Source organism: Heptranchias perlo, chromosome 13 (genome assembly GCF_035084215.1).
Source record: "Heptranchias perlo isolate sHepPer1 chromosome 13, sHepPer1.hap1, whole genome shotgun sequence".
Taxonomy (NCBI): domain Eukaryota; kingdom Metazoa; phylum Chordata; class Chondrichthyes; order Hexanchiformes; family Hexanchidae; genus Heptranchias; species Heptranchias perlo.
Genome location: NC_090337.1, coordinates 53,398,620 through 53,410,735, shown reverse-complemented (window position 1 = coordinate 53,410,735; position 12,116 = coordinate 53,398,620). Strand labels below are relative to the sequence as shown.

At 40.3% G+C, this 12,116-nt stretch overlaps 1 protein-coding gene across 1 annotated transcript; it reads right to left on the bottom strand.

Annotated features, from left to right (window-relative positions):
- Positions 1-5,035: 5,035 nt before the first annotated feature.
- Positions 5,036-8,885, bottom strand: LOC137331170 (C-C motif chemokine 8-like). The gene is made up of 3 exons (XM_067994770.1): positions 8,474-8,885; positions 6,670-6,790; positions 5,036-6,558 (listed from the first exon to the last, which is right to left on the bottom strand). Exons 1-3 carry the CDS (start codon positions 8,532-8,534, stop codon positions 6,462-6,464), a joined length of 279 nt encoding a protein of 92 aa, XP_067850871.1. The 5' UTR covers positions 8,535-8,885; the 3' UTR covers positions 5,036-6,461.
- Positions 8,886-12,116: the final 3,231 nt, after the last annotated feature.

Genomic DNA, 12,116 nt, shown 5'->3' with positions numbered 1-12,116 from the left:
CCCTAATTGCCCTTGAGAAGGTGGTGGTGAGCCGCCTTCTTGAACCGCTGCAGTCCGTGTGGTGAAGGTTCTCCCACAGTGCTGTTAGGAAGGGAGTTCCAGGATTTTGACCCAGCGACGATGAAGGAACGGCGATATATTTCCAAGTCAGGATGGTGTGTGACTTGGAGGGGAACGTGCAGGTGGTGTTGTTCCCATGTACCTGCTGCCCTTGTCCTTCTAGGTGTCGTTTTGACTGGTGTCTGGGTATGAGTTTGCCAGACCAAACAAAACTACTTTAAAAGGTCTATTTTTCAACTAGAAATTTTACAGTGAGGTTCAAATCGAAACATTGTTACTTCCATTAAACTAGCAATTCAAATAAAGTCAATGAAAAGAAAAAACAGTCTTGTCAGACAAAAACTCTAAAGGGCGAAGTCCAAGCACTGGTTATGTGTCACTAGTCTATCAATAACTTAGCTACTATTCACTGCAATATCCTGATGGACATTTAGAAGATATAAGTCCAACAATCTGGAATGCACTGCCCAAGGGGGTGGCTGAGGCAGATTCAATTGTGGCTTTCAAAAGGGAACTGGATAAGTACTTGAAAGGAAAAAATTTGCAGGGCTACGGGGATAGGGCGGGGGAGTGGGACTAGCTAGATTGCTCTTGCAAAGAGCCGGCATGGACTCGATGGGCCAAATGTCCTCTTTCCATGCTGTAACCTGTCTATGATTCTATGATTCTTACTAATCGGTTTTCACTGGTTGAATTAAGGAACTGACCAGCTCTGGAAGAATATCTGTGTTCTATCAAGTGATCTAAGTTACATTCTTTCAAAAGAAGGAGAAGTCTGACAAAAAAAAATTATCGAAATTTCGGGGGCGTGCAGGAGGTTTGAACCCCCCCATTGTTTACGATTCTGCTTAAAGGGGAGATGCCACTAACATTTCAGGGGAGTGTGAGCCACCCAAATCAATTCTTCAACGAAAAGAAACTAAAGTAATTGAAGCAACAAAATCAAATTAAAATGGTACGGTTGGAGAATATAAAACAAAATATCCCTTGTGGTGCCCACCACTCAGGGAAGACAATCTTTGAGCTGGTAAACTCTGCTTGTTGATACTTGAAATTCACTTGGGTGCAAAATACAAGGGAAAGGGTATTCATTAACAAGGAGGGCTAGAGAAAAGAATTTGGTGAGGTCATTGACAATTCACTAAATATCTCTATTTAAAATAGCTATTCAACTTTGAAGGCATCACTGCCACGTGTAATCCCATTCCATCTATAAGCACTTTACGACAAACGCTACCGGATAACAAACAGGAGTGGGGTGCATAATTGACGTTTGATGAATCCAACTGTAGCACTCCTTCTGCCACCCTAGCTGAGATCAGCACCTGGAATCTCCATCAGGCTTCTCCGACAGGAAATTAGCGAAACCCCTGGAGAAAACAGTGTTAATGGCTAAGAACATTATTTATTTGGGGGGGGTTCCCCTGATCTCCCACCAAAGTTACGGCAAAAAATTGGGAGAACCCCAAGGAAATTCAGGGTACAAGTAAATTCGCAGAAACCAGGGGTTGGCCTCGGGACCTCCCTGGTCTGCATGGCTTTGTACCGCAGCACATAATCCATCCACCAACTGAACCGTCAGGGAACACAGGCAGATTGAACTGGTTACTAAGGAAAATCTCAGTGGCTTACTTTGTAGAAACCGATGGCGTTGTTACCCCCGTTGGTGTGTTTGATAACACTGTCGTCACAGAGCTTTGTTGTAGTAATAGCGTAGAAACCACTTTGCAGCTTGTGCTGTTCAGAAAACATGAGTAACTGGGAGGACTCAAAGGAAATGCCCTTCTTTTATGACATTGTGGTGAAGTGTCAGCGCATGGGACTGAACTGTAGGTTTTTACCCAGCAGATAGTTTCTATTTATAAACAGTAGCAGCCAGGGTTGAAGAGAAATAACAGAACTGAACAAAGATTGAATGATAATCATCGCCCTAAGTATGAGGAGTTTGCCATTTCATTAGTACAGTAAAGCACAAAAAATACAACTTGTTTATTGTCTCCAGAAATATTAATTTCACCAGTGGATTATGTTTAGCTGTATTTAATTACAGCTTAACTTTGTTACACAAAAATACTCCACAAATCCAGTTGTGAATAAAACAAATCAATTTATGAAGTGTTTATCATGTGTTTTTAACCAATTATTACATTTTTAAAAAAGATTGATTTCTTTTCCATCTCCAAATTAGATTGGAAGAATCTGATTGGCAAAGGTAGCCTGGAAGATGAGTTCATAGTGTACTTTTGGGACAGTTTCTTAGAGCAGCACATTCTAGAGCCAACCAGAGAGCAGGCTATTCTAGATCTGGTAATGTGTCATGAGACATGATTAATTAATGACCTCATTGTAAAGGAGCCTCTAGGTAGCAGTGATCACAATATGATTGAATTTCACATTCAGTTTGAGAGAGAGAAGAGTAAGTCTAAGACTAGAGTTTTAAACTTAAATAAGGGCAATTAGGAGGGCATGAAGACAGAGCTGACTGAAGTGAACTGGGAAATTAGGTTAAGGGTTAGGTCAGTAGAGATGCAGTGGCAGACATTTAATGAGATATTTCATAACACTCAGCAAAGATATATTCCAGTGAGAAAGAAAGACTCGAGGGGAAGGACGTACCATCTGTGGCTAACTAAGGAAGTTAAAGATAGTATCAAATTGAAAGAAAAAGCATACAATTCCACGAAAATTAGTGGCAGGTCAGAAGATTGGACAGAATAAAAAGAACAAGGAATGACTAAAAGAATAATGAGGGAGAAATTAGAGTACAAGAGAAAGCTAGCTAGAAATATAAAAATAGATAGTAAAAGTTTCTACAGGTATTTAAAAAGGAAAAGAGTAAGTAAAGTGAGCGTTGGTCCTCTAGAGAGTAAGTCTGGGGAATTAATAATGGAGAATAAGGAAATGGCGGATGAATTGAACAGATCTTGCATCCGTCTTCACTGTAGCGGATACAAATAACATGCCAGAAATAATTATGAATCAAGAGGTGAAAGGTAGTGCGGAACTTAAAACATTTACAATCACCAGGGAAAGGGTTTTGAAAAAAATATTAAAACTAAAAGCTGACAAGACCACAGGACCTGGCGGACTTCATCCTAGGGTCTTAAAAGAAGTGGCTGCAGAGATAGTAGATGCACTGGTATTAATTTTCCAAAATTCCCTAGATTCTGGAAGGGTCCCATCAGATTGGAAAATAGCGAATGTAACTCTTCTAGTCAAAAAAGGAGGAAAACAGAAAGCAGGAAACTACAGGCCAGTTAGCTTAACATCTGTCATAGGGAAAATGCTAGAATCTATTATTAAGGAGGTTATAGCAGGGCACTTAGAAAATCTCAATGCAATCAGGCAGAGTCAACACGGCTTTGTAAAAGGGAAATCACGTTTGACTAATTTATTAGATTTCTTTGAGGAAGTAACAAGCAACGTGGATAAAGGGGATCCTGTGGATGTGGTATACTTGGATTTCCAGAAGGCTTTTGACAAGGTGCCACATCAAAGACTACTACACAAAATAAGAGCTCATGATGTAGGGGGTAACATATTAGCATGGATAAATGATTGGTTAGCTAACAGGAAACAGAGAGTGAGCATAAATGGATCATTTTCAGGTTGGCAAGATGTAACGAGTGGAGTGCCACAGGGATCAGTGCTTGGGCCTCAACTATTTACAATCTGTATCAATGACTTGGATGAAGGGACCGAATGTATGGTTGCTAAATTTGCTGATGACACAAAGGTAGGTAGGAAAGTAAGTTGTGAAGAGGACATAAGGAGTCTGCAAAGGGATATAGATAGGTTAAGTGAGTGGGCAAAAATTTGGCAGACGGAGTATAATATGGGAAAATATGAACTTTTCCACTTAGGCAGGAGGAATAGCAAAGCAGTATATTATTTAAATGAAGAGAGATTGCAGAACTCTGAGGTACAAAGGGATCTGGGTGTCCTCGTACACGAATCACAAAAAGTTAGTATGCAGGTACAGCAAGTGATTAGGAAGGCAAATGGAATGTTGTCATTTATTACAAGGGGAATGGAATATAAAAGTAGGGATGTTTTGCTTCAGTTGTACAGGGCGTTGGTGAGACCACATCTATAATACTATGTTCAGTTTTGGTCTCCTTATTTAAGAAAGGACATAATTGCTTTGGAGGCGGTTCAGAGAAGGTTCACTCGACTGATTCCTGGGATGAGGGGATTATCTTATGAGGAAAGATTGGACAAGTTGGGCCTGTATACACTGGAGTTTAGAAGAATGAGAGGTGATCCTAATGAAACATATAAGATCCTGAGGGGACTTGAAGGGGTAGATGCTGAGAGGATGTTTCCCCTTGTGGGAGACACTAGAACTAGGGGCCACAGTTTAAAAATAAGGAGTCTCCCATTTCAGACGGAGATGAGGAGAAATTTTTTCTCAGAGGGTCGTGAGTCTGTGGAACTCCCTTCCCCAGAGAGCAGTGGAGGCAGGGTCATTGAATATTTTTAAGGCTGAGTTAGATAGATTCCTGATTAACAAGGGAGTCAAAATTTATAGTGGGTAGACGGGAAAGTAGAGTTGAGGTTGCAATCAGATCAGCCATGATCTTATCAAATGGCAGAGCAGGCTCGAGGGGCCAAATGGCCTACTCCTGCTCTTAATTCATATGTTCGTATGCTCCTCAGAGCTGCACTTTACGCCAGTGACTCCAAGAACTACAATTGTAAAGGATCCCATAAATCCTTGCTTTGAGTCAATAAAAAAAAGACATTGGAGAGGAGAATTCTGGCATTGGTACCTGGCTAGTTGTTTCAGCATTGCCACTGCCTCAGATTCCTTCTGCATCCAGCATTCAGTGATGTTTCTTCTGCCATGTTGAGAGATAGTGCCTTATCTGGGATAAGAAGTTTTGGAGTAAACGTTCCCTCTCCTCTCCCTTGCCCCATTCCCCCTCCCTCCAAAGAGATTTCCAAACAGATGAGAGCAAGCAGCCAGGTTGCCTTCCATTTAATTACATTTAATTTAAGTTCCCATTCAACAGAGTTGTTTTATTTTCACATAGAATCAAGTCTACCAGGACACAATAGGTTGATTGAGCAAAATAGTTGAAATAATTGGTAGAACATGAGGAGCAAGGGTCACAAACCAAGCTGGTGATAGAGTTTTAAAATTCTTTTGGGGTATTTATGTACGTATCTTTAAAACTTAACTGGACCCTTAACAATTTAGGAAGTGAGTGGATTGTCAACCTGCATTAGAACAAAGACTAATAATAGAACACAAAGATGATACATTCAAGAAATCATAAATATATATATTTTTTAGAACAGGTGCAGGCAAATTACAAACAAAATAAATAATAGAATATGTCATCCATTAAACAGTAGTCCCTAGTTTTGAAGGACATTATAAAATAAATTTTAAGAAAGCAGCATTGAACAATAATTAAAACAATTCAGCAGTCATTTCTATATGCACCACAGTGCAAAGATTCTTTAAGTTACTGTGTCATGAAAAGAAATCAGCACTGTTCTCGCCAATTTAAAGGGGCACTGCCTTCATTCAAACTCTAGCTGAAATATATTAACATGATACAAATGATTTTTCCCTGCCTGACAGTAAAGACACTTTAAATGTAAGAAGATGTAGTAAAGGATCACTGTGATACTTTAGATATAATTCTGTGTTTTACATAGAATAGCATAAGTAAGTAAGTTACATTGAAATATATGTAACAAAATAGCACTTCCAAAATGCAAATGGTTAAAATGAGGTGACTCTCCATCAATCAGTAATTTAAAGGGCTATTTCCCTTTGATTTTCATTTTCAAATTTTGTTTTTTTACTTTAAAAAAACAAGGTTTTCCTTGTCTCAGAAAGGCAGGTGGCAAACAAAATTTGAAACATTTGACGATTTGGCTGCGATGCCTACCATGGGAACGGTATGAGAACACTTCGCCCACACAGGTAGAATAGTTGCTTGGCTGAGGTACCAAAGTTCTGCCACTGCAGATAGAATTATGCCCCAACATGGGTTACTGTCTTCAAGACAGGAGATGATAAAATTTGGTGGGGGAGTGGGGAAAAATTCAACACAAAAGTCTCTTAATCAGTGAGAACATACCAATTGTTCATTGTCCATATAGAGGCTGATGCACCCTATCAAGTGCCATATTTGTAGCATTAATAAAACCAAATGAGTAAATCAGTGATGTGCTGACATCAAAGAGCAGCATCAAATTTGACTGATGTCAGTTAAAAAAAATTAAATTGTGCGTTAGCACCTTCCTTGCATTTGTGAATTTTCTGATGCCCAGGAAACTTGTGTAAAACTTAGAAAAGCAGAATATTAAAAAGAAAAATGATTTTTTGAAAACTCGTAGACACTCGTAGTTTCCTCATTTGTCACAGAGAATCAATATCATCTTCACCCGCTCTGTTTCTTTTGGGAAAGCTTTGTCACAAATTCCATCACTTGATTATCATTTGGATTTGTGCAGATCCATCTGTCCTTTACTTTGAATCTGAAAAGAAACAGACTTGATTTAATTACGGTGCTACTATGTATGACACAAGTTCCGAATAATGATATATAATGCCAGACTCCAGAGATAGCCAGTGTTCTGAGTACTTACATCACAGCTTTAATCTTGCAGCGACCATCATTTTCCTGCATTTTGTATTCCTCAATCTTTCTGAAACGAGGGACCCTCTTTGAGAAACTCCGGCAGCAACTCTTCCACATTAGATCAGGAGCTGGAACACAAAAGTAAAAGGCTTGTGATTCACTGCTTTAAGGAAAGGAAAGGAAAAAAAAACTGGAGCAAATAATTAAGCCCAAACTGATGATGGGATGAACATTTTTTTTCGTCTGCTGGCTGTAAGGGTCCAATGTGAAATGCATTTGTATCGACTCAAACCAAATCCCAGTGAGCACAAGCCCACAGCACAAAATTGTCCTCCTTCAGTGCTAAACTGACAATTGCACTCAGACCACAGGATGGCTGGAGTGGCAAAGCAAAAAATGTCACATTGCTGCAGTAAGGGATATTCTTCTGAAGCTGAGGGTGAGGCACATTGTTAGAGAAGAGTAAAGCGAGGTTTACCCTGCAGCTAATGGTGCTGTACGTGACTGCTTTATACTGGCACTGAATCCTACAATCTGAAATTGTTCCATTTTCCATTGCTAAATCTCCCTCACCTTCATTGACACAAAATTCATTTTAAAAAGTGATTGTTACTTTAATAAGCACAAGTGTAGGCATTTATATTACTTTTTCTTGTACTAAAAACAGTAATTTAAAAAAAAATCTACACTGAACATCCTTATAATCAATCTGGTGATTCTTCTTAACCAATAAATATATAGGACTTAATATATGGGGCATCAAAAAGTGGATTAGTGATATCTTGTTGATCATATTGCTAATCATTAGTTAAAAAGTCCCAACTTGGATTAAGCTCAGCTTTAAAGAACAGCTTTTAAAGATAGTGCAGGACAGATGGAGGTAGAGGGTGTGCACTGATCTCAACACTGTGCTGGCGATTCTACCTGTCATTGTAAGACAACACCTGCATAGATATATAAGCACATTAGAACAGCTGAAATATTAGTGCTAGTTATGGTTGTCTGTCAGAAGCGTTTTGTGTTGTTCGTTTGTGATCCCTCGATACAGCACTTGCTAAAGATTGCAATAGTCTTTGCTGGTATCAGTAGAGGCCAGTACTGAACGCAAAGTGTATCGGAACCACACAGATCAGTACCAAGCCATCGGTAAGTCTAAATTAGTCTAAAGGCATAGAAGATTCAGTAAACCTCCAGCACTATTCCAGTGGAGAACTCTATGTAAATGTGGTTCTTGCGGGTTTTGTCGATTTAGAATCAGTGTATTTCGAAACGTACAGTAAGGTGTTATAACCATGCTAACCATCTCCAGCCACCGGCGATTATTATTTTATATCAAAACTGCTCATCCAATAACTCAAGACTGAATAATGTTGTACACAATTTTATAATAAATACTTTATCCCCTTCAGCTACTTTTCCTACATGATTTAGTACTCCTTTCGTGCTTGTCAATCAAAGAAACGTGATTAAAAAAATGAAACCACAGAAAAACATAAACAAGGACCGGAATATATTCTGCAGCTATTGGGAGAAAATATGTCTCGCTAGTTCGCTTAAAAACTCTTAAAGTTTTGCTTATATGTTCAGTACAGTCCTGTAAATGGCATTATTGCAAGTACTGAAATTCAGTGCAATCCTTTGTCATTGGTAACCAACAGCTTCCAAATACTACTCAGAGAGAGGCAACCTGACAGGATTCTGTAGAATCTACTAGTTGTTCCTTTTTAAATTTTGCTTAAGTGAGGAGGTTTCTTAAAAGCAGACATTAAACAGAGCTAAGTAATAGACAGGTACGATGGCATCTCACTCACCTGCTAACACAACCAAGGCGAAGACACTGAAGTAAATCAGTACCACAACAGCTTGCTTCATTTTCTTGAAAAAGGTTTCCCTCACTGGTGGACAGATCCAAAAATCTAAAATCTCTTTGAATCGCAGCTCTTATATATCCTCTCAGACCGTCAGCTTCCTTCCAAAATTCCATGAAGGGAGGCGGTGATGTGGAGGTGAGTTTATTGTACCCCCGTGGAAACTCTGATAAGGTGACCAGATTTGTACGCCCCCCTCCACCGTTCTTATTTTTAGCTGTTTCCTTTACATTTCTGTTCGTATGAATCAACTATTCACAGAAAGTGTAGACTTTGTGGCCATCACTTAACAGCATTTTTTACTTTCAATTACAGGTTCTTTTAGTTTTGATTGGTGGCCAAATCAATTTTCTCTTTTATCGTGTTCAAAAAAGTTGATTCTCCCTGCTTGGATTTATTTCTTAATTTTCTGTGGCTTGCCTTGTCAGTTGATATCTCATTAGCATATCTCTACACCTCATCTAAACCACAGAACTGCCTCCAAAGAGCTACGTAGAATAAATTGACAAAACTTCCATTTTCATTGTCAAAGTATGACCACCAGGTTAAGAAAATATATTTAGTTTGGTGTAGGATGGTCAAATGAAGTTCAGGCATTGGATGCCCATATTGACTGGCTTTCATGTCATACAGTGGGAGCTCGATTATCCACTGTAATGGAAGGAGAACTTGTAGTATGTATAAGGTTAGCAGAGGCTCCAGCTGACCCAATCTCATCTGGCTTAAAGTTGTATCTGAGGTGGATAAAAGACTTGTCCTGACCCAAACCTAAGTTGCAGCCCAGTGGACGTAGAAGTTGCAACCAAGTGCAGGCAAAAGACATGACCCAAAGTTGTAGACAAGGACTAAAAACTCCAACTTTCTTTCAAATCTCACTGGGTCCAGTTAGCATACAATAGTGGATGTGGATAATGGGAACTTTACTATAATTGCACCAGGAGGGAATTATTCATTACCCTTGTGAATGAACTCAAAAGGTAATCTTTATTCTCTAGAACTGTAAATTCATATATTAATTGGAAAAAAAATATGATTACAGTATCCAATTGATTGGACTAAGCAAGGATGTTGGGGTGCCGCAAGGATCGGTGCTTGGGCCTCACTTATTTACAATCTATATCAATGACTTAGATGAGGGGACCAAGTGTAATGTATCCAAGTTTGCTGATGATATAAAGCTAGGTGGGAAAGTAAGCTGTGAGGAGGACACAATGAGGCTGTGAAGGGATATAGACAGGTTAAGTGAATGTGGCAGATGGAGTATAATGTGGGGAAATGTGAAATTATCCATTTTGGTAGGAAGAATAGAAAAGCAGAATATTTTGTTAAATGATGAGAAACTATTAAATGTTGGTTGTCAGAGGAATTTGGGTGTCCTTGTACATGAATCACAGAAAGTTAACATTGCAGGTACTGCAAGCAATTCGGAAAGCAAATGGTATGTTAGCCTTTATTGCGAGGGGGTTGGAGTATAAGAGTAAGGAAGTCTTGCTGCAATTATATAGGGCTTTGATGAGACCATACCTGGAGTACTATGTACAGTATCCTTCCTTAGGATATACTTGCCTTAGAGGGGATGCAATGAAGGTTCACTAAATTAATTCCTGGGATGAGAGAGTTGACCTATGAGGAGAGATTGAGTAGAAGCGGTCTATCTTCTCTGGAGAGGTGATCTCATTGAAATGTATAAAATTCTTAGAGGGCTTGACAGGGTAGATGCTGAGAGGCTGTTGCCGCTGGCGGGAGAGTCTAGAACTAGGGATCATAGTCTCAGGATAAGGGGTCGGCCATTTCATAGGACTGAGATGAGGAAATATTTCTTCACTCAGAGGATTGTGAAACTTTGGAATTCTCTACCCCAGAGGGCTGTGGATGCTCAGTCGTTGAATATATTTAAAACTGAGATCAATCGATTTTTGGACACTAAGGGGATAGGGCGGAAAAGTGGAGTTGAGGTAGAAGGTCAGCCGTGATCTTGTTGAATGGTGGAGCAGGCTCGAGGATCCTTCTGGCCTACTCCTGTTCCTATTTCTTACGTTCTTATGTTCTTATTACACAGGATACCTTCTCTATGATTGTGTAGAGAGCTGTACACAAACAGACTCCCACTTTAATGAAGGTCGGGAACGGTGCACGCGAACCCTGAATTGGGCGGTGTACCCGGATGTAACTGAGTGGACGAGGTCCAGCCGATTTTAATGGCCGGGCCTCATTTCCATAGTTTTTCTCTGACTCCCGACCAAACCTGGCCGGGTAGCGGGAATTCAGCGGCAGGAGGCCATGGCCGGGGACCCATGGCAACGGTCCCCAGCAGTCAGGTAAGTGGTGAGGAGGGTGAAGTCCGAGCAAGGGAGGCTCAAGCTAATGTGGGCCTTATGCTATGGAACTAGATATGTTGCTTTTCGAGCACTGCATGCCCCGTTGGCACTATGAACCAACCTTGCTCCTATAATGCGGCCTTTGTATAATATCGCAGTGTTCCTGGCATACAGGACATGAAGCAAAGGGGCGTGCTATCTGATGCCAGCAGCTTTTAATGGGTTGCCGGTCAGGTTAAGGCTGTGCTGCTAAAGGGTCGAATTGGCTACAGCAAGATCAGGATGATAAACTGCACCCTTCCAGGATGCAGCTTTGGAGGTCCTGCTGCAAGAGGTGCTGGAGGGGAAAAAAATGGTCCTTTTACGAGCAAAAGGAGTCTTCTCCTCTGAAAAGTAGCTTGAGAGCAGCAGAAATGGAGGTGGCAGAAAATGTTGTCTCACTTGTGACTAGATGCTGAAGCAGGTGTAGAAGAGATTTATTGGTACTCCAAACCACTAAGATAAGTATTTGCTTAGTTTTACAATGTCACTTTACAATGTATCTTAACATTACTACTGTAAGCTAGGTGGGGTATTGCAAAGGGAGAATGCACAGTACTCTGGCACTGTTTAGCTACTTTATAAATGCATAGGCATGCTCATGTTTTAGCACTGCATTCTCTATTGCTATCCGATACATTTCCAATATGACCCATGAAATGTGGCAAGAAACAAACACCAAGAATGCCATCAATACAAGGTACCTGCATGCTGCATGTTCACAGACTCACATAAAGTATCTGATGGCAGGGGTCCTTTTCTGGCACTGTTTCAGGCAAGTTCTCCTCTTCATCACCTGTTCCATGGTGATGGCCCTGTGTCGGCCAAGCCTGTGTGAGGCACATCAGACTGCCTGTCGTGGTCCAACGCTTACTCCTCCAGAACCAGAAACTAGAAATGATTGGCCAGCAAGATTAGGTCCAATTTAGGCAAAGTTCAAGTACAGTTCCCCTGACTGACACTCAGATGAAACGCAGCTTTAAGAAATGTGAATAGCTGCAGCAGTGAAACCCGAGAAAATCATAAAATAATGAAATTGCTAGGTCAACATGCATCTACTTGATCCAACTATCAAGTAAATTCCATTTTAAGCAGCTGGAACCTTCATTGTTCTTGCCCATTTTATGTGGGCACCGAACACCTGCGGTGCTATTTAGGTGCCACATCATGGGCAAGGACATTAACATTTCTTAGGCCATTAAAGAGGCTCGGCCCTCAATGTTTTATTT